This window comes from Phalacrocorax aristotelis, chromosome 1 (assembly GCF_949628215.1).
Source record: "Phalacrocorax aristotelis chromosome 1, bGulAri2.1, whole genome shotgun sequence".
Classification (NCBI taxonomy): Eukaryota; Metazoa; Chordata; class Aves; order Suliformes; family Phalacrocoracidae; genus Phalacrocorax; species Phalacrocorax aristotelis.
Window position 1 is genome coordinate 142,033,596 of NC_134276.1, and position 22,807 is coordinate 142,056,402.

The following is a 22,807-nucleotide window of genomic DNA, read 5'->3' on the forward strand; positions in this document are numbered from 1 at the left end:
AAGGGGCTGCCACCTTGGGACTGCCAAACCTACGTTAATTTGGGCATGGTGACACAGGAGGAGGCACTAAGATAGCCTCCCAGCTGCTAGGTGGGGAGGGGCCAGGAGGGAGGACACAGCACTTGGCCATGGAGTCCCAGCCAGGAATCCCTCCCTATCCCTGTCGCTTCTGCAGATAGCCAAGTGCCTCCCTTGGCCTGCTGCTGGCCGCTTGAGAGCAGGCGCCTCAAAGATGGCATTTTCTCCGCAAGGAGCTTCCTGAGAAAGTCACCTCCACCCTCTGGCCAAAGCACAGTCGGGTTTCCCACCATGACAGCTTGCCCCAGGAACACACAGGTTCACAGAGCAACAGCCAGCATGCAGAGAAGCAACTGCACTTAGGAACAAAAATTTGCCAGGGTATTCCCAACACCTGCTGCACTCCGGAACCCTTCCACACTGCACTTGAACAAACGGTGAGGACATTTTCCCTGCACACTGCCCCCAGTATTCACTTATCACTGCTGAGCAAAGAAACAGAAGCCGGAAAAGGAAACTGAGCCACAACCCTGGAAAAAAACAGAGAACCCACAAACGAGCAAGTGGAGACAATTAAAATAATACTCAGAAGTGTACCTGTTGCTCCATCCTGACAAGAACCTGATAGGTGTTTTAATGCAAATTTACAACAAAGAACAGCTTTCAGCCCATGCTTTCACAAACCCAAATGTATTGTAAAAGATTATGCATATTAATGGATTGGCAAACGTCAACCTCTTCGACTTTGTATCAGCAACAATGGCTTTGCTCTAAGATTTATAGCAGATTCTTACGTCAAACAAGCCATTCACACAAGGGGGAATTTTACTGGTGGAGCAGAGCTGCACTTGCACAACAGGTTATAGTCATGGGAGTTCCCACACAAAGTATTACTGCTCCTTGCCTGCTCTCCACCTCCCCATTCACAGGTCTCCTTCTTTTCCCCTTCCCCTCCCCACGGGAAACATCTTCCCCTGCTGTGTTGGCATAGTTCTTTGCTCTCTAAATGAGATCTGTGTAAAACACCTTTCCGTAAAGCCTGATCATTTCATTTCATAGATCAGTCAGAGGAAACCTGCAGCAGGGGAAGACAGGAAGGGTAGGAAATTGAGTACTGGATGGAGTAGCATCACTTAGCCCAGACTGGTCCCCAGCAGAACCTTTCCTGTACACGTTACCCCAGGCTGGTTTGTTTGCTCCCGCTGGCACGCCACACCATGCCAGGGCCCAAGTCTCCCCCAGACTTGCCAGCAGAACTTGTACAAGCTGCCCCAGCATCCAGGGAATGCTCTTCAGCCCATGAAAAGAGTTTGGCCCCACCTTGACCCACAACACAGACTCTGCCAAATGGTTACAGCCTTAACATAAAACCTGCCAATGGTCTAAATGACTCAGCTGTGAACTTACACAGGACAAGTCAGGTGTAACTACAGGCACAGAAAGATGATGCCTTGGAAAGGTACCTGTCAGAGTTAGCCACAATTTCTCCTAGATGTCTGGTGTAGCCTCCTTCCCTTCTGGCTGGAGATCTCCACTCTGAGCAGATCCTCAATTAACAGGCAACACTCTGAACCGCTTCAGCCAGCACTAGCAGAATCCAAATGTAAGAAGGGACGGGCAAGAGGCCAAGGCATTCAGCAAAAACCCTGAGTATTTCCCTAAACCAGAAATTTAAATTCACTACTAAAAGGTCACTTCTCTATCAGTCCCCAGGAAAGCAGCAAGGGTTCCTGGCAGCCCTCTGATGTTTTAACAATCTCCTGGCAATGTCAGCAGTCAACATGATTTAGTCACATTGGAAGCTGTGCTGGCCTTTCAAACAAATTAATATAATGAGCGGATCGCATACACACATGCTATACAACACTACATCTGTAAGCCAGGCAGGCTGTCTTGGTGCATGGGATTACACGCAAACTGCACAGAACAGGAGCAATTAGCTGCAGAAAGTTGGAAGCGCCACCATTGCTGTCAAGGATTTCTCACAAGTCAGAAAATAGACTTTAAAGTCAGCAGGAGCAATATAAAAAGAAGGAAAGTCCCCACTTCCTCCTTTTTATAAGAAAGATCAAGCTGGTGTCAACAATTTGGTCCTTTCTACCTTCACTCTTAATAATTTCAGTGTAATTTTAAAAGCTATCAACAACACAGTTCACCTCTTAAGTCTTTACCATTCACTGCCTTGTTATTAAAAAATTGACCGCAAGCCTCTGCCTCTTACAAAAACAGATGGTAAATGCTACTTAATTTTAGCTCTCGTTATTTTTGACTGCAAAGCTGAATCCCTCCCCACAGAAAGCCGCAGCTGTCGTGACACTAATCACAGGTTTCTGGATATGGTGCTTTCCTTCGCATTCAACCAGTACCGAGCTGGCTCCGCAGCGCTGCCTGACCACAACTTTTACACAATGTACTTTCATCTTATGATTAAACCCTAACTTTGGAAGCTATTAGACTGATTTGTTACACTTGGCTTCATTACAGATGATCTGTTCAAGTAACTGTGTCATTCTCTTTCGTCTGAGCAGCACACAGAAGGGAAACGTGCAACAACCATGTAATGCAAACTGCACGGGAAGCACTTTTCCTGCCCGCAATATCTCACTGCTGCCCAAGTTTCCTTGCTCTTCCCAGAGACAAAAAACGCAAACAGCTGCACTTTTTGAGACAGTGACTCACCTGCCTGCCACTCATATCCAAAGAGTTCAGATAATCACACACAAAATAGAAAGTTCATATTCGAGGTCATTTCTGCCCCATTCAGAGCAGTAACATGACCCTCATTCACTCACACCTCAGGTGAGACGTGGCCATGGGACAAAACCCCCTGATGAAGCAGCCAACCCTTGCATAAAAGATCACGTATCTACTTGAGATCCCACTTCCCACATGAGGGGTCAGACCAGAAGGCATCAGGTCCCTGCTGGGTAAAGACCCTGCAGTGTCTCTCTCTTAAAGCTGCTCCTCTGTTTCCCTATCACATTCCAACAGAGGCAGAATTTCCTCCTGACACCTAAAACTCTCAGAAAAGGTAGTCTCCAAAACTGTAAGCTTTCTAGGAACATTAAAAAAGAAGTTTTATAAAAACTGGTATTTCCCAAGGAAAACTGTTGTACTGAAAGATTTCAAACCAGCCCCTAACATAGGGTATGCTGATACAGAATCACAGAGACACTGAGAGTCTCTGTCTCTTTTCTAGAGACAAACCACACATGCAACTCACCAGTCTGCTACTGCACTACTAATTGCTTCACATTTACAAAAGGCTCTGAGATCTTTTGATAGAGACTGCAGGAGAAAGACAAAGCCTCCATTAATTATGATAGAGAATTAATAATCACAGGCAGATCAAAGGCAAAGACTTGATCAAATCCACATAAAGGCAATGTATCAAGGGATTGCATTCAAAGCAGAACTGTGGTAATAAAGGAAATTATTTATATGCCTCAGCAGGCAGACAAGGCACTCAAAACGGCTGGGCTCTGTCATTTAAAGAAATGGAAAGACCTAAAAGAAGGGGGGAGAGAAGCTAAAGGCAACTTTTAAGAAAGGGCTTTAATAATCCTTCAGTTTAGTTGCAAAGAGCAAGCCACGCTTCCTTGTATGATGGACGTGTTAAACTTACACAGATGGGTGGTCTATTCTGTGACTGCCAGAACAAAGATCTCCCTTGTATTTTTGCCAGGGGTAGAATATGTATCTCGCATGGTAGCAGCATATCCAATACTTGATCCAGTGAGAAACGTTTATGAGAACACGGGGTTTTGTTCTGTTTATGAGGGTGACATAGTGTTTTCAGGTTTTCTCCCATTAAAATTCTTATATTTCTATCGAGTTGTTTGGGTTTTTTTTTTCAATTTTGGTTAAAAAAGGATTTGCATTTATTGGTGCGTGACACCTGTGTTGAGATAGCCAGTATTAACACTGCTAGAGCTATCCTGGCCAAGCCCTGCACACGTATCAGCCCTCCTGAAAAGAGGAAGGGTGCGTTGAGGCAGAACGGGAACAGGCAGAGGAGCAGCAGCTTGGGAAAGAGGAGCACTAAACAGACCACAGTGGCTGTGAGTGGCTTTCAACATGACCAGCACTGGCAACTGAACACCAAATCAAACAAAATGAGACTCTGTAATTACTAAGCAGACAGATCTTTGGCCAGTTACGTGATCCACTTCAGTTCAGCAAGACAGCTGAACCCTACAAAATTAAGTTGCTGTGTGCTGACCCAGTTTCCTGCTCCAGCTCCCTGCAGGGCCCTGTGAACACAGCGCGGGTGCTACTGAGGGTGAAGGAGGATTCTGCCCTCACCCAGCCACTGCCTGTGTTGGGCAGCCGTGGATGACACAACAGCCAGTAAAGCAGGCCCAACTACCACTCCTGTTACGCTGCTGACAAAACTGAACAGATAGATCTTCCCTCCGGTATTAACCTGGCTCTGATAACAGCTCCTGACAAAGCCGGAGCTGACCCACAACTGCCTGGGCATGAATAGGCAGTGATAAAAGCCAAGATGAGCCCACAGTACCAACACAGAGGCGCTGTACTTAACATGCGGGTCTTCTTTCCAGCAGTTGTACCGATCCCATTCAAGCCTCACAGCTACCAAATCCCAAGCCAGAATTCGTGTCAGCATTTGGCTCCCCGGCTGTTTTAGTCCCTTTCTGCTCAGCTCATGCAACAGGCCTAACACCCACTTAGTAAATACTTAAATAGGCATCCTTCAGAACGTGTTCTGCAAGGCAGAAAAGCAAAATGCAGACTTTAACAGAAACTGACAGAGAGCTACGGAGCTAAAACTGAAAGTCAAACTTGGGATTCATCGTTTTGCTGTAAGTCCCTGTTTCTTGCTTCTTTAACAATTATCTTAAGTTATGTAGCTGTCTTTTTCAGGCAGGCATTCATCCTGTCCGCAAAGGGGCATTTCAGACTTCACCTCCACCCCTAGGCTGCCACTCACCACTTTCCTTTTGCTGACACTAGTGGTTGCAGAAGCCACATTATGGCACAGGGCAGGGACACAGCATGCCTGAAAACTAACCAGACAAGAAAGGAAAAAAAATATAAAGCGAATTTGCACTGTGTAGACACACAAACACAAATGCTAGCCACAAAAAACCCCAAACCAAACAAAAAAAAAAAACAAACCACAAAACCAGCAGAAATAAGAGCATGGACAAGAATGGTGTTTTAAAGTATTTACAAAATTGGACCTACAAAAGCAGGGTTTTCAAGTATGGAAAAAGCCACCCAGTAGGATACAGAGCTGACACACTGACCTTGTCAGCTCTGCTTCCGTCTCCCTACACTGACCTTACAGCAGCAATCCCACAGCTTTGAAAATGGCATATTTTTTTAATCACATTTCCTCATGCCTGAGAGGCACAAGTATATTTTTAAACAGCTCCCAGCAGACAGTTCTGACATTTTGGCCTCCCTGCCTAAAACAGAACAACACTCCCCTTCACGCAGATGAGCAAGGAGAGGTCCACAAGCCGCATTCGCTACTCATAATGTGCTGCAGTGTTCTCAGGATGCACACTGGCTGTTACGACTCCGTGTCGCTTAGGCCCTGCGCACGCTCTTGAGGTCTGGAACCAGCACCTGGCTCGGAGCAGGACCCTGTAACTTAACATCGTGTATCCATTCGTTTCACAGATGTGAGATTTTTCTCCCCCATTTCCTGCCCCTTGCACTAGCTTTTGCAGAGACTTGTTAATAAATGGGAAAATTTTTCCAGTAAAGAGGGTCCCAGGCCCTCATATATGTACTTTATTTCTAAGGCAAAAATAAAACAATCTCTAAAGCATCTACCTCATACCCAGCTCTCCTAAGCACTTACATAATACACACCAAAACTATACAGCTTCTATACTCCAGAACATGAAGTGGGCATACATTTGGCACTTGTGTTGTCCTGAACTTGTAAATAGATAGCTTCATTCCCAGAGTTTTTTGACAGGGAAAAAGCCAGGCTGCTGCCTCAAATGTCACAGGCAATAGCTGCAGCTTGAAAGGACCCTAAAAGCAACTAGGGAAAGCTACACTTCTCCCTCTGCACACAAATTCTGTTTGAAAACAGGGAAAACGTACTTCCTCAGCCTCTGCCGTTACAATTCCACCACAACGTACAAAAGGTCGTTTCTTCCTGTGAAGCATGGTGGAGGATTATGCTCACCCAAGCACACTGCATGAGCACCAGGACAATTTCCACCTGAAAGAAGGATGTGGAGTCAAATCCGCCTGATGAGAACAGAGGGAAAGAACAAGTCTGATAAAAAGACTGAAAGAGGCTTCTGGCCTGATCCGCCCCCAGTAGAAAACCCACAAGGCATTTTAAATTTCCTGCCATGAGTTCTCCAGAAAATGCTGTATTCTACTATATAGTGCTTAGTGCACTTCAAGGCTTCTGTGTGCACCTACAACCAAAGATGAACACAAGCAAGTAGGAACAGCACGTCCACAGTCTAGGAACTCTGAGAGCCCAATGAAGCAGGTTGACTTCCACAAGATGCCAAGCACTGACAAGACTCCTTCAACCAAAAGCCACTCCAGAAACCAGAATCAGCTCGCTACTTAAGGTATCCATGTTTGATGGGTTTGGCCAAAGCCAATCACCAAGGGAGAGACAGTAGAAGCTGTCAGAAGCAGAGCTAAAAGCATTACTCTGGAATAGAGATGCCTAGTCCATTCAATCAATTCTTGCCTTCTCCATCATGAAGAAATTGGGGAGAAAACAGTACTTCAGTTTACTGCCTCTATCTCTGACCCCACATACAAATCTAATTCTGCAAACTTTATCAAGCAGAACACTCAGCATCAAAAAAGTCACTACTGCAGCTCATGGTAACGCATTTCACAACCAATGTGGTTTCCATCCCTCTGCCAAATCCTTTCCACTTCCTTCTCATGGTTTGATACTTCATCTGCAGGTACTCAAATGAAACCCCCTCAGTTAACAGCCAAAGCAGTTTTACCTGCTTCAGCTTACTGCTTTCCCTATATCCCTCAACCCTCTTTCCAAAGGCATGAAAAGGTTAACAACCACCAGCAAAAGCAGTCTACTATGCAAATATGAAAACATTCAATGTTGCTTGTTCTGCTGAACATGTCAAGGGAAGTACAGAGAAACAGACTCACTTCTGAAGGCAGTGATGGCAGGTGAGCACAAGAAGTAACAGAAAGGCACCGTCTTCTCCAGCTGGTAGTACAGAGCTCAACGAACCAACTTCACACAAATGGAAAGGAGACTACAGCTATGACTTGCAATTCAAAAAAAAGCAACTTTTTTACTTCTGCAACATTATTTTACAGGAAGAATAAGCTGAGATAAATGACCCTGCAAACCACAAAAAGTGCACATGCCTAGTCACTGGAGTTGCTCAAATGTCACCCAGAAAGACAAGGAAAACCCTGAAAAACACTCATATATAGCAACTATATTTGCAACACACACAGTGAGGGTTTTCTAGTAAATACTAGTTTTCAGTCCAGTGGAGCACAGGACCAACAGAGGGATAGGCAGTGCTCCAGACTAGAAGCTTTAACCTCAACACTCAACACACAGCTTTCCCAGTACCATATACTGAGGTTACTCATGCCCAGCTCTACCTTTCCTGTGTCCTACCTGCATCCAGGGCAGTAAAGCACTGTATTGAAAATGAACTGAAATATCTCACTATACAAGCAGACACTGCAAAATACAAAGAAGTTTTTCTCAATGATTTCCAGACAAGTCATATGTGGAAAATTATTTTACTTGTTGCTTTGAGCACCAGAGAAGCCTGCCAAGGCAAGCACTTCAGTGATAAGCACTACAGACCTCACAGTAAAAGAAAGTCTGGAACACAGAGCCCATGGTCAGATAAAGGCCATCCCTGAGGCCTTCCCTGAGGGGAAGGTACAGTGAAGACAGCGGCTGCCATAAAAGCATTCAGATGTTTAACTCTGCCAGGTTTAAGTAAGAAATAGACACCACCATGCCCTAATGGAGCTGCTGAAGACGCTGTAGAAAGAGTGGAGCCCTGGCCTCCGACTGCCATTCCAGTCCAGTTTCCCAAACACAGCCCTCAAGGGATAACAAAATGTAATCGTGAAACAACAGTCAGTCCAAGAATCTAATCAAAACAAGTCCAAAGCACAAGAAAATGTCACATTTCACCAACTATCAAAAAGACCTGCAGCTGTTGTTATTTTTTTACTTAGTCAGCACACCAAAGCTTTACACGATTTGCAGTTCTAGCTTTCTGTGGTGTCTTTAAAGCCTTTGCACTGATAATACCAGGTCCTATGAGATAGACAAGGTGGTGTTTGTTTCAGTGGGGCTAGACTCTTAAAGACTTTCAAGCTCAGCTACTGATCAGTCCCAAAATAGCCTTCTAACTACACAGCCTCTGACTCACCCTCACTAAAGAAGCAGCCAGAGCAGCAGTCCAATGGAACCTGTGCTTTCCTCCTCACTAAAAGGTTAGATGGGCAAAAAAAGACAGAAAAAAAGTTGTACTCTTACTAGTACCTCAGTACAAAACCAGTAAAAGGACGCTGATGAGAAGCACAGTTCCAGGTCGACTGCACACGCTTGTACCATGAATCATTAATCCACAGACTTCACGCTGTTTAAGAAACATCCTTACTCCAGCCTCAAAAGGGTCTCAGCTGCCAGGAGCCACATAAGATCATTGGATAATTCAGGGTGGAAGGGACCCCAGGAGGTCTCTAGCTGAACCTCATCTTCAAAGCGGGGTCAGCTCTGAAATCAGACCAGGTTGCTCTGGGCTTTATCATGTCACATCTTAAAACCTCCAAGAACAGAGGCTGCACAAAGGCTCTTCGTGTCCTGTCCCACTGCTTCATAGTCCCCAGCATGAAAAAGTTTCTCCCTCTGTCTGGATTGAACCTCATTTGTTTCAGTTTATACCTGTTGCCTCTCTCCTCTGCTATGCACAACGGTGAAGAACCTGGCTCCATCTTCTCAATAATCTCCTCATAGGTATCAGCAGACTGCTTATCTAAGATGTCCCTGAAGCAGCCTCTTCCATAGGCTGAACAAGTCCAGCTCTCTCAGCTCTCCTCACGGGACAAGCCCAAAACTGGACACAGTGTATCAGCTGGGGTCTAAGGAGTGCTGAGTAGAGGGGGATAATCACCTTGCTCAATCTACTGGCTGTGCTTCTGTTAATCCAGCCCAGGTTATTGTTGGTCTTCTTCACAGCAATGGCACACTGCTGGCCCATGGTTAGCTCGCTGCCCACCAGGGCCCCCAGGGCCTTTCCAGTAGAGCTGCCCCCAGGCAGGCAGTCTTCAGCCCATATCATTGCAGGGGGCTCTTCTTTCCCAAGCGCAGGACTTGCTCGCTTGCTCTTGTTGGATTTCAGAAGGGTCTATGTCTCCCTGAATGGCAGTCCTGCCCTCAAGTGTATCAGCTGGTCACCCAGTCTGGTGTCATCTGCAAACTGTACAAGCCTGCACTCCATCACCTCCTCCAGGTCATTGATGAAGATGTTATACACAACATAAGGGCAGTGCCACAGGCAGCCATGAGAATCTTTTTCCCCCTTTTCTTGCACCGGGGCTAGTTACTCTGTTTTCATCCTTCCAATATATTAGATATAAAATCTTTCACACTCCCAATATGGCTCCACAGAATCACCTGGTGTCCTCCTTTCAGCTGGGACGGAGTTAATTTTCTTGACAGTAACTAGCATGGGACTATGTTTTGGATTTGTGCTAAAAACAAGTGTTGATAATGTGGAGATGTTTTAGTTGTTGCTAAGTACTGCTCACACTAGTCAAGGACTATTTCAGCTCCCCATGCTCTGCCGGGTGCACAAGAAGTTGGGAGAGGACACAGCTGGAACAACTGATCCCAACTGACCAAAGGGATATCCCATACTATATGACATCATGCTCAGCATATAAAGCTGGGAGAGATAAAAGGAAGGCAGGGATGTTCAGAGCGATGGTGTTTGTCTTCCCAAGTAATTGTTATGCGTGATGAAGCCCTGCTTTCCTGGAGATGGCTGAACACCTGCCTGCCCATGGGAAGTAGTGAATGAATGCCTTGTTTTGCTTTGCTTCCACGCACAGCTTTTACTTTACCTATTAAACTGGCTTTGTCTCAACCCATGAGTTTTCTCACTTTTACCTTTCCAATTCTCTCCCCCATCCCACCTTGGGGGGGGATGTGACTGAGCGGCTGTGTGGGGCTTGGTTGCTGACTGGGGCTAAACCACAACACCTGGCCAGCTATGCTGTGATGCACCAAATTACTCAGCCTCCCTGGAAAAACAGTGCCCATCTCCTGTGCATTCCATAAAAAGCAGAATTCCCCAGCTCAGACACTTCCAAGGTAATGGTGTTTGCATTCTTAGAGAAACCTCTTACCAGCCACCAGATCAACAGCACATTTGTTTAGCAAATGGAGGAACCCAGTGAGAATGCCTTTTACCAAGATTCTGGGCCGTATGGCATCTGCATGTAATGCCGTTCCTCAGAAGAAAAGTCACTCACTAAAAGTTACAATTTGTTTTACCAATTTGTCCACAGAAAAGAAAATCCACGCGTGTTCCCCGTTGATTAAAGAGCTGACAGAGAAAGGCTTTTTATAAGGTGCTGAACGAGCTTGGCAAATGTTGGTACTTGTGATCTGTTTGTTAACATGTAAATGAGAGGAATTAAGGGATCAGAAATATACAGTTGGAAAGACAGCATAAAACAAACACACACCTTAGATGCCAGTCATGGCTTGGTCAAGCACAGCTCCCCAGCCTTCTTATTGTTCTTACTACTGATGTCAGCAGAGCAACAGCCACCACAGTTTAGTTTTTTAAACCAAATGATACGAAGCTAAGTGATACTGAGGATCCAAGGTGATGATTTAAACTACGGCCCCTCACTGTGTTAATGCAGCTACAGCTGCAGTGCTGCAGTAAAAGTGGACGTTTTCAAGACACCAGTCTAATTAAGCACATCGTAAGCGGTCAAGAGGGAAACTATTAGTCTGAATCTGTGTGAGCAGTCAGCAGAAAAACTCACAAGCACCCAGTGATCCTGGACAAGTCATGTAAACAAATATATACCTTTCTCCTTCAACCATACAGAAGAGAGCGGATACTAAGGCCAGTCCCTCTTCCATTCCTATTACCATCTGTCTGTCTCCCTGTCGAGGCACCCTCAAAAAAACCAGCTCCACAGAATCAGAGAAGCATTGCTTGGAAGCACCTGCCAAGGTCCAGCTTGAAGCTGGGCTATTTGCCACATTAGGTGAGGTCAGTCACGACTTCTCCCCTACTAGTTTGTGTGGCAGACAGCAGATCTGGTTTGATCCTGGCACAGCAGGACCATTTGGAGCATGACATCCTGCACCCAATTAAAACGCAGTTTCCCAATGATAGGGCTCCATTATACATGCTTATTTTATCATCTAATTAGAGAATCAAGATCCCTGTCAGACCAAATTCAGTACAGATCCAAGATATTTATAGCGTTAGCATTCCTGCAGCCTGCCTAATCCTCCAGTGGAACCGAATCACTGTTAACAATACTGGGATCCATACACAGAGAAGAAGGCAAAGAGCAATCCCAAGGGACAATTTTATAACCCTATTCCTGAGAAGGAATATTAAGGAGAAAATGGAAGCCTGGATGCCCTGGTACTTTCTCCTATTCTGCCACTTCTGAAGAAAATCTTGTCAATTTTGCAAAGCCTCTAAATCCATCTGCTGGACTAGTCAAGCCAGAGAAAAAAACAACACTATTCTATTTTAATATGACAGAAGTGTCTGCATCTGTTTAATAACACACATGCATACATCTGCCAAACAGACCTAGCAGAAAGACACTTTCTGAGGATTACACATTTTTCTATTTAAAGATAGTAAAAAAGACACCATGCCTCTATACAGACATCAAAATAGCTCTCCTCCTCATCCAGCTCTCACAGCCTCCTTCCTTACTCCAAATAAATTGTGTATGCAGCCACCTCAGCTAATTAAAAATTAGCAATAAGGCCATATGGCAGCTATAATGGAAAATACACTATTTCTTTTTTCAGTGGACTTCATTATGGTTCAACCACGCAATGAAAGAAGTACTAAAGACAGAACCAGAATTCCAGGAGCCAGAACAGCTTGCTTCTTTTATAACCAAAATGCAGCATACATTGAAAAGAGATTTTATAAAAGTTTATATCTGATCGCCAGACAGGTCTGGGATTACAAAGAAGCCTTTTTTAACTTGGAGAAACAATCACTGAGAGGTAAAACTGAATTCCCAAAGATCCTGTTGCTCACCCCTAGCAAAGCCAAAACCAGAATCCCATCCCATGGCCTCCCCTCTCAGCCTAAGGGCTCCGGAGAAGGGTCTGCAGCGGGTGCCTGGAAACAAATCATTTGTACAGGATTTATAATTAGAAGCTTCATTGTGTGGATATATGTTCCTCCTCAAGGAAGTGACAGTGATTTAACAGCCCGAAGAGTACGAAGCCAGTGCTCTCGGCCAGTACATGCTGCCAGGTGTGCATGTTCTCCCCACATCTGGTTTTCAGAGCAAGACTTAACTGGATTCAAATTACAAAACCCTGAAACGACATATGTTAGCCGTAATACTTTTCCAGCTAAACTACACATACACAGCAGAAGCCACAAATTTTGGGTTGCAGCTTTCTGCTTGGCCAACAGAAGAGCACAAATTAGGAAATCTATACCTGAGCAGAATATGCTACACCCTGGAGACATCACTTGGCCACTGACCTATTAGTTGTGCAACACAGAGGCTCCTATTCCCATTTCTTCTCCTCTCCATGCTCAGCCCACCCCCAAAGATAAACAGGGCTCACTGTCACCCACGCAAGAACTGCTGGTTTAGATCCCCTGCACACAGCCCCTCCTGCAACGGTGGGGAGAGCATGCACCACCACCAAGCAGCTTGTCCTGCAGCAGGGGTCCCAGGATCCAGCACTCCTCCTGAGGGCAGTCTGGAAGAGCCCCTTGAAAAGCAGAGCTCTCCCACTGCTCACCCTGCCCCTCCTTCCCTTCCACTTCCCTCCTCCTCACCACGGCACATGCCAAGCTTACCACCACCACCCACCCCCCAGCCCAGGGCGAAAAGTGCAGATGACAACAACCAGAGGCAGCTGCACCACAGCCGCCGGGGCAGCAGGTAAAGCAAGGGCCAGCCCACGTATGCCACACAGACCCCGGGGAAAACCTGCCGCCCATGTGCATACTTTGCAAGTTAGAGTAAATAACTCTGACAACTGCATCAGTTGATTTTGCTGTGCCCTGAGGGAAAAAAACCCTAAGATTCCTCAGTGACAGTGCGCATATATAACACATTTCACAGAGCAGGCAGAGGCCTACAGGGGACAGGGTAAGCAACTACCAAAGTCACCACGCAGAAGAGCTCAGTTAGATGGCTGTGCAGAGTGAGGCATGTGGACATCACGAGAGCTGACCAGTACAGAGCCCGTGCCATCAGTCGTGTCCAGACACTGGCACAGGTCAGATCTTTCTCTGGAGCTACCCAGTTGTTTTTCAAGTAGCTGGCTTCTGCAACAAGATACCCAGATCCCATTAGTTCTAAGAACCTGGAGGTTTGCTGAAGTCCTCATTGCTGTAACGAGCAGAGGTCAGCACGAGAAGCCTTTGAGAAACCAGGCTTCCCTTCCTTCTTTCTTGCAGGCCTCCAGGTCTCCTGAAACGACTGTGAGGATTTTGAGGGCTGGCCCTTAGCCTGCTGCTGCTGTAGTGAAGACCCTGCCCCACCAGCATAAGAACATGGACAGACTGAAAACACTGAAAAGGGAATAAGACTTCAGGGTTAAGAAGGCACACACGGAGCCTCCTGCATTACCAGCAGCAGCAAGAGTGACAAGTATCACAGACAGATGATGTTACAGGTGAGGCAGGAAACTCCTCCTTATGACACATGTCAGCATCTCTGTACAGTCGTATGTCCCTGTCAAGACATCATGTCCCAGCAACCCTGACACAGGCAACCTCTCAGGTGCATATTTGCAGGCCAAGATTTCTAGTGGTGCCCAAGACCTTTTACACTCAACTCCCTTTGAAAACTAACAGCAGTTTGGCATCCAAATCCCTCATGCGTGGCTCTGAAGTACCAGCTACACTGGTGCTTCCACACCTACAAACTTGAATCTCCTCGACTGTCCCCAGGACACTTGTACACACAAGATGCACACATTAAATTTCCTTCCCAGTTGAACAGCAAAGCTGTAACTGCTGAAACACCAGTTTCTGCAAACAGTGGACTCTGCCTCTCGCTGGTCTCGCCACAGACCACATAACCCTGGATCCCTTAGCAACAAGTTGTTCTGACATGCTTTCACGATGGAAAGAGCTTGCCAGCTAATCTTCCAAATCTCCTAACATCAAAGTACGATTCAAAGCTCAAAGCAGTGCATTGGAAAACACCAGCTTCATGTGTTTTTGGATCAGCTGACCTGTAACCATTCTTGAAGTACATAAAAAGACATTTAGCACTGTCGTGCATAACTGTACTAAATCCTCTGGACTCCTGTATTGCTGACATGCAAATCAGTAAGATGCATTAATGTTAATTATCACAACTCTTAAAAACACAAACACTTAAGTTAATATGATTAATGCATTTATGACAGTGCATGGCAGAACACACCTTGACCTCCCTGCACAGATCCACCAGTGGGACCAAGAATACTCCCTTCACACCGGCCAGCAGAGAGCATCTGCACGGACTTTACATGAAGTCCTGACTTGGCAGCTCCCCATCCCTATCAGGTCCACGTGCAGCCCTCCATACATCAAAGTCTCACAGGGCTCACCCCATGCTTATTGAAACAGAAACAGCCAGATGCCAGCTTCTAGAAGTCTCTCCCAAGATGTTGGCGTTAATAAATCCTTTAGAAGAAATGAAAACAGGTATCATTGAACAACTGCTTTTAAGTAAGGGTAGACTTTAAGGAGAAAATAATTCCCTTTCCAAATCCCTGCATTAGTATTTTTAAGAAATTCAAGATCTGGTTTTGCAAAACCAGAAGTGTTGATAACCACCTTGCTATGGTTTTATGATAGAACATAACAGTGTTCTTACAACGAATCTTATTTTAATGATTGCAACTCTGAAAATAAAACAACTTTAAAATGGCTGTTTTTCTTAAATAAAAGCAGGCCACTTTCTTCAGTCCACTACTGAAGAGCTACAGAGCTATTTCATGTATCTTGCTGCATCCTGTCTAGAAGAAAGCTTCCAGCTATAATTCAAAACTCTAGTGTCTCACCAAGAGACTGTGCCTAGAGCTGCACTTGGCGAACCATCCTAGCCTAGCTGCAGTTACAGGAGAAAAATACAGGGTTTACGACACTGTTAAAAGGATGATTCCTGTGCCTGTGAAGTTCATTTCGGTTGAAACACTGACACGAACTGTATCTACAGTACACCTTTTGCCAGAGTGCCAGAACCCAAACTGGCACTGCTCCAGCAAGACTGAAACCAGACCTGGTCAGAGGTACGCCTGAGCCCAACAGGAGAAACTCAGCAATTAATCTACACAGGTTCCAACTGGAAATCTCTCTGTTTAAATTATTAGTAGAAAGGATAATAAATTGAACCTGAATTTGCGTATGTCTGCACAGTCTTTCTATGGATATATACACACATCTGGAACGGTATGCAGCTTCAATATAATTATATGCAAATTCCTCTCTTAAAAAGCAAGTAATTCTGCTTAACCAGCACCCAACTCATCTTCTGTTTGGATATTTCAGCAGCAGTAGCCCATTACCACTTCATAAAGTAGGATACATGAGCACAGTCATCAGGGAACACAGTCTGCAACAGGCAGGAATGGTTGTGACAGGGACAAATCCTGGGCATGAATAACACCACCAGCATGAGTGCCACCTGCAAGGTGAATGAAGACTGAGTTAAGCATGCCTTACAGCTTTACATCTTTTTAGCATCTAATGAACAGGCATCTTTCAGCAACATTTTAAAGCTAAACATATTTGTTAGAAGTCTCAAGCAGCCACTAGGCACTGGCTAAAGCAAAGGTGCAGCACACTGATATGGAGAAGTTATATTTTTTTGCACTCTGCTTACATGGGTACATCTCTGGAGACGGCATAACAGACAGCATTAAAAAGAGATTTTAACTATATTCAGTATACCATATTCAAACGAAAGATGAGATCCGTTTTCTAAGCCAGTCCAATTCTCCTATCTTGTTGTGTTCAAGGGGATGCCTTACAGACTTGAGATGTGCTCATCAATACAAGGGCAATGAAGTAGATCTGGTTTTGAACCCCTCTCCCCTCCAGAGAGCAATTACCCGCACAAGCAGACCCATCCATTTCAAAGGAATGATAAAGAAACTGTTTCCTCCAATTTAATTTTGCTGTTGAGCTTATTTCCTCATGTTCTTCCCTCCAGAAAGCTAAAGTGGCTCAGGCAGTACGAACTCTCAACTGAAGTCTCAACTGAACAATTTGGAGATGGGCTTTAGCATACGTAGAGCTGTGGGAAACGGGCAGATTATGCAGCGCCTTTGCCTAAGGATCAGGGCACCAGAGAGGATTCAGGAAACACAGTTTCTTTCCTTGGCTTTGTCACTGGCTTGCCAGATGACCTTGAGCAAATCACTTCACCTCCTCCAGCTTCTCTCCCTGCAAAACAGAGGCAACAACTGCCACCTTTCTCTGGGAAAAAACCATTGCCATCTAGTGAAATGTGCATCTACCAAGATATTTACCAAATTGGTGTGCCTGAAGGCAAATGCAACAGCAAACTTTTCACAGCCATGCCATTTCACTGTTACACTGAGCCGTAGACCCAAGAACAATACTTTAACGTCCCCTTGACATGCACAAAACCTTCATATTTTTCAGTTGCTGTTGCAATAATTCTGCCCTCTGTAGCACTGTCATCTCTTGCCTTCCTCCCTCCACCCCTGTTGATTTCATCAGGCACAATAAATTGCTCTTTTCTGGAACAGCTTCGTCACCCCTATGCCCACCCCCAATTGTGTGACTGGGAAACGACACTAAGCAATTAAGTCTGTTGTATTTCTCCCACTGACTCCTCCATATAGGCTATATATATACACACGCATACACAGATACAAAAATGGAAGGTTTATTTAGCCAAACACCTGCTGCCCAAATCTTTCATGCAAAGAAAACAAAGCTTTGCAAGTAGGCGAGGAGCAAAGCTTCCAGCAAACCCCCTCCCTTATTTCAGTACAAAGACATCACTCTGACTGACAGGAAAGGGGGGATTTGGGGGGTTTTTTTTAAGTTCCTTTTGCAGATGGAGATGAAACACAGCACTATCTGAAACAGTATCTTTTACAGGGTCTGAAAAGAATCTAAGGGACCATCTAGCTTACAAACTGTATCCTGCTATGGGCCCTGCCAGCACCCCGATAGTTTCCTGAAGTATTTAAAGCAGATTTTGGAGCTCCTGAACAGATGCGCTAAAGTTTAGTAATCACATTACAGATGTGGCACATCTTGAAAGCCCAGGATACACCAAGACAGAACCATGTCACAGAAACATCAGGCAAACCTAGATATTTGCAGATTTCCACACAGCCTGGCATGGGGGGGTGTTTAGAAACCAAAGGGTCGCACGAACACTGGCACAAACACATCTTGCTTTTTTAAGGATGTGTGTCATGACTGATTGTAGCATTTAAGAATGCAGCGCTCTTCCCATAGACACGTCCCTTCTCCAGCTGCTTCCCTCCCACCTGGGCTCCCTACTAGCATGGAAGGTTTGAGCTCATCTGCAGGTTTTCCTGCAGCGGGACTCCACTGAGGTCTTTCAGTACTCATTGGTCACCCATTTTGACACAATCTGCAGTCATTTAATAATCCTTAAGACCGATAGTTTTGTCTCAGGGGCATTTTTAGCCAAACTATGGGTTAAAAATATTCCTGGGAAGGAAGAGGAAGGGAGGAGCCAAACAGACAGTGAGATCACCCACCCAGTACTTCCATAGGAAACCAGGGTAAAAACGGCTCCCCTGTGAACAACAGTGGGTCCTGTTTCTTTAAGGTCAGGGCTGCCTAATAAGTCAGTTCAGCCATAAAAATTCAGAAACATAAATACAAGGTGCAATAGTGTAAAGCAGAGGTTCGAGGTAGAAACTCAACAGCTTCCTCAAACTGTTAAGCAACCTATAGAATTTGACTTAAAACACTGAAGAATTTGACCTGAAATCTTAACCCTACCTCACCTAGCGGCACGCACTCACGAAGCACTACGTCACGCCATACTGCTAAAGCAAGAGCGGCAACAAAGCTGTTTACATGCTATGGTAAATACTTCGGATACTGACAGTGTGGCTATCACCAGCATACCTACGAACCGTTTTTATCCTCCTGTCATAAAGCAATGGTGTGAGATTACACTGGACGTCTTGATAAGCCTAATGAACACTCCTCTCCCAATATAACCTGTCTAAAAATAGATCGCAGCACATTATAAAGTGGTTAGCCAAAGAAAATATTTAAATTTAGTTGCTTATGGGTTGGTAGCCACACATTATGGTAATTTATGACATGGCTGCCACCCATGATTAAAAAAAGAAAACTGCATAAATAACCAACAAAAACTTTTCCCGTATCATTGTAAGGATCTCTCAGCTGAGTGGCCCAAAAGTCGCGCACAAAGACAAAAAGGATTAATACAACTGGATTATAACGCTTGCACAGACCAGGTTAAAAGTCACTATATGAATACAGCTGAGATGGTGATAGCAGGCCTGTATTTACACCACAATACAAAAGACAGGCAGCGAACGCAAGAAGTATGTATAAAGAACTCTCTGGCTTGCTTGCTTTTCATGCTGTCAGAGGGAGAGGAGGCAAGAACGATTTGTGGTTGTGGCAAGTCAGCAGCCAACATTTCGATTTGCTGTTGGTGGAGAGAGCAAGATTTCCTCTGGGAAGATCGCTCTGACATCTGCTGGTCCCCTCAGAGAAAACCAGCAGAAACCACCTGGAGGGAGGGAGGGAGGGAGGGAGGGAGGGAGGGAGGGAGGGAGGGAGGGAGGGAGGGAGGGAGGGAGGGAGGAAAACCCCCAGGGCAGAGCCTAATCACACAGGGAAAGTTGCCCACATGCCTCCTATATGGTCTATCGACTCATTCGAGGAACGCCACTCAGATGAGCTTCCAGTTACCTTCTGCTTCATGCTCACATACAAAGATTTAGTTTCTAGCCCTGAAATTTGTTCCTGTGGCTGCCCAGGTCCTACCACAAGCCATGGATCAGCCTCTCTCCCCCTGGTGCAGACCCTACCCCACCACCTCGTCACTGCTTAACCCTTGGCCCCCTCCAGTTCCACAGCTGTGGTCTGGACAGCCTGCATTTGAGAGCTACCCCACAAAAAAAGTGCAAAACATAAAAGGGTAATAAGCTGTTTCCCCTTACAACGAAGGGCCTCAGCAGCCTGCAGCACCACAGCATGTCACACCCAATGGGTGGCTCCAGGGGCTTGCAGACAGTCTTTCCACCCTTCACATTTTCAGACTGGAAGGAATACTCAAACTAAAAGCTGTGTCACGTGTTTCAGTTTCCTCCCCATTGCACTGCCAGAAGCGTGATCGCCGTGCTTTAGTTCCCCGCTAAGTACCGAGGGCAGTAACTAAAACAGGCCCTTCCACCACCAAGAGGAGCTGCAGCCACAAGAGCAGCCAAAACAATGGACAAACTTGGTGAAATGAGCTGGTGGCTCCTGCTGAAAGTGGTTGTCTCAAAAACATCGCCTAGCAATGCCAAAATTTCTCATTTAAGAAGGAATGCTGCCAACCTGTTTAAGCTCAGAAGTCACCTTTGAATGAAATGAACTCTTTTGGAGCATGTGGTCAGCATCCCCCACTGGAGGTGAGTTTTCTCCATCTTCCTTCAGAAACAAATGAGATTATCAGGAAGGCAAGACCACTTTTGCTGCTCCTCAGCAGAACCACACTAGAGAACCTTGGTTAAAAATAGATAATAAAGGAAATACCAGTAAGCCACACCAACACAGCCAGAAGGAAGAGGAAGCAATTTCCTTGATCCAGGTTTTGAGGCCAAATATTTTATTTTTAAATATTAAAAAACTACCTTCTAAATGTTGCTGGCAATTAATAGACTCAATATGGGTAAAACATGTGCTCGTCCAACAGCCAGCTGAAAGGAGGCTGAAACTTGAATTACATCCCTACCCTACACCCGTCAGAAACTAGAACAAAACCAAGGCCAGTTTTAACCATCCAGAAAATCAAAACTGCATTAAGCTATAAGGCAAGGACACCCAGATTTCCTGCTAGCAAACAGCATCAGTCTAGGGATAACACAGAGTAAGAATTTCTCCGCAGAAGCCAATATTTGGTCTGTCGGGGAAGCAGAGGACAGAGTACACCATCCTCAAAGGAGACAGCGCTCAGGAGAAAGGTATACATGTGTATACATGGCTGGACCATCTTTATCAAGTCTAGCAGCAAGATGCCACCTCCCTATCTACAAGAACAACCAAAAAGTTGTGCTGCTTGAGAACAAACAGCTCTATCTACGCACAGCCTCCGGTGTAAGCGGGCCTCTGTGAGAATGCCTTGCACGTGTGCCCACGCGAGGCCGTGCTGGGGGTGCAGCGCCAAGGCAGGTCGGGGCAGAGGCGTCCACCCCATGCGGCGGCAGGGGTGGGTGCCCAGCGGGGGCTGAGACACCCCGACGCGGGTGCCGGTCTGCAGGCCCGGGTGGAGGGAGCTTCTTCTCTAGGCTCCCTGCACCAAAGGGGGAGGCTTATGCCTCCCTGCCCGGCTGTCACTGATGGCGACGACCCAAATCAACCCCAGTGTAAGTGTACTCATGCGAAATCCTGTTGCTCGAGGGCTAGGTGTACTTGCTGAATAGAACTGGTTATGAAAAACACTGGGCAAAGTATCTCTGCCAACATAACGCCTATGGATGAAGCAGACGTGGAATGAAACACGGGTAGATTTAACCGGTCCCTCGTGGCTTCCCCAACTCTCAAGACTAGAAAAAACAACGCCCGCAGCCTCCTTGGTCACCAGAAGTTTATTTTACAGCAGAAAGTGGTTTCTGGGGTTCCCTTCCCAGCTGCGGGCGGACGTAGGAAGACGGGAGCGGGGAAGCGGGGGTGCGGGCGGCCAAGCCGTCAGCCCCGAGGTGCGCCCGGGGAACGGCCACCCCACACCGGGCGCTCCCAGGAGCGGGCACCTCCCGGCAGCCCCCCGAGGCCCGCCCGCAGCGCCTGGGGACCCGCGGGGCGCACGAAGCGCCCTCCCGCTGCGCGCCCGCCACCCCCCCACCCCCCCACCCCACCCGGAGCCAGGCTGAGGCGGGCGAGGCCCCGCTCCCCGCCGGGGCTGCAGCCGCTCCGCGGGCAGAGCAGGCACAGCGCCCCTCCCCGCGGCCCCCTCCCCGGGGGCTGGCGAACAAAGGGGGTTTCTCCCCCCCACCCCCCCCAGGCCTGCCGCCCGCCCCCACCGCAACCTTCCCGCGGAGGGACGGGACGGGACGGGACGGGACGGGGAAGCTGCTGCAAGTCACGCCGGTCGGGTGCATTTTCCTTCCTCCCCTCCGCGCGGGCGAACTCACCCTCCTTGGCTTTCTTCTTCCTCGCCAGCGTCCCGCCTAGCTTGCCCAGGAACGACTCGTCTTTCTTCATCCTGTGGGGCCGCAGCGTCGGGGATCGGACGGGCGCGGCGGACATCGGCTTTGCCGGGGGGTCGCCGGGGGAGCCTGCCCGAGTCCTGCCCGATCCCTGCCCTGCCCGGGAGCAGCCGGCGGAGCCGAACAAAGCCCGGGAGCGGGTGAATCACCCGGCCGGCCGCGACCGAGCGGGGAGAGCCGGCAGCGGGAGGCGGGGGGGGGGTGTGCGAGCCGGAGCCGGAGCCGCACGGAGGGCAGGGGGCGGGCTGGGAGCCGCTGCCGGCGGCCACAGCGCCCTGCCACGGCCTGGAAGTCCGTGGGAGGCGGGGGCGGGCCGCCGCCCCGAGCCGGCCCCATCGCCCCGGAGGGGCCCCGCGTCCCTCGGCCTCATCCCGCGCCCGACGAGGGGCCGAGGGTCGCCCCGGGGAGGTCCCCGAGCCCAGCCCCGAGCCCGGGGGCGCCCGGCCGGCCTCAGGCACACGGTGAAGTTTCGGCCGCAGAGAGCCGTGCCATTCCCTTTGCGGCTGGGCTGCGGGGCGGCCGAGAAAGGGGGCCGAGGGGCGGCGGGGTCGCAGCCCTGTGTGTGTGCTTGGAGTAGTGGGTAAAACACACTGCTGAAAAGCAAAGCCCCCTCACAGCCAGACCAGAGAACAAAATTGAGGGCAAACTCAGCGTGGGCCATTTGCCAGGGCTCTGCTTACTTCCTTCCTAGCTATGTTCAGATTTCCCTCCTAATTTTGCAGTCCAGCACCTCTTCTGTCAGACTACCCTGCCTTCTCCTCCTGGCACATTGCCTGGTACGTTTGGCATCTCCCTTGTGGTGAGGTTGAGGGGAAGGGGGCTGTAGGCTCCATCTTTGCCAAGCTCACGTGAGCCGAGGCCCACAGGCACCTCTGAGAGGGAAGCCACCACCTCCCAGGTCTCCAAGCGCTACCGCCACCATAAGCGCAGTGTCTGCACAGAAAACCGGCCAAAACCAGAAAGTTGGTTTTCATACCACAGAGAGAATTTATCGTTTTACAGCACCCGGGAGCAGGATAAGGGCTTTGTGGAATACACATTAAAAACAGATCCTGAAGAGTTTATAGTGTTAGGCTCTGATCCTGCAAAGTCTTACACACACACTTAACTTTAAGC

General features: G+C 47.4%; 1 protein-coding gene across 2 annotated transcripts in view; it reads right to left on the minus strand.

Annotated features, from left to right (window-relative positions):
* PARVB (parvin beta) overlaps positions 1 to 21,978 on the minus strand; it is a 69,331-nt gene extending 47,353 nt beyond the window's left edge. Inside the window, exon 1 of one of the 2 annotated variants that reach the window (XM_075112844.1) lies at positions 21,617 to 21,978. In XM_075112844.1, coding sequence (XP_074968945.1) covers positions 21,617 to 21,731 — 115 coding nt within the window. In that variant the 5' untranslated portion in view covers positions 21,732 to 21,978. Of the gene's footprint in view, positions 1 to 7,152; positions 7,273 to 21,616 lie in introns of those variants that run through there. The other variant, XM_075112856.1, reaches the window with a different exon arrangement.
* Positions 21,979 to 22,807: the final 829 nt, after the last annotated feature.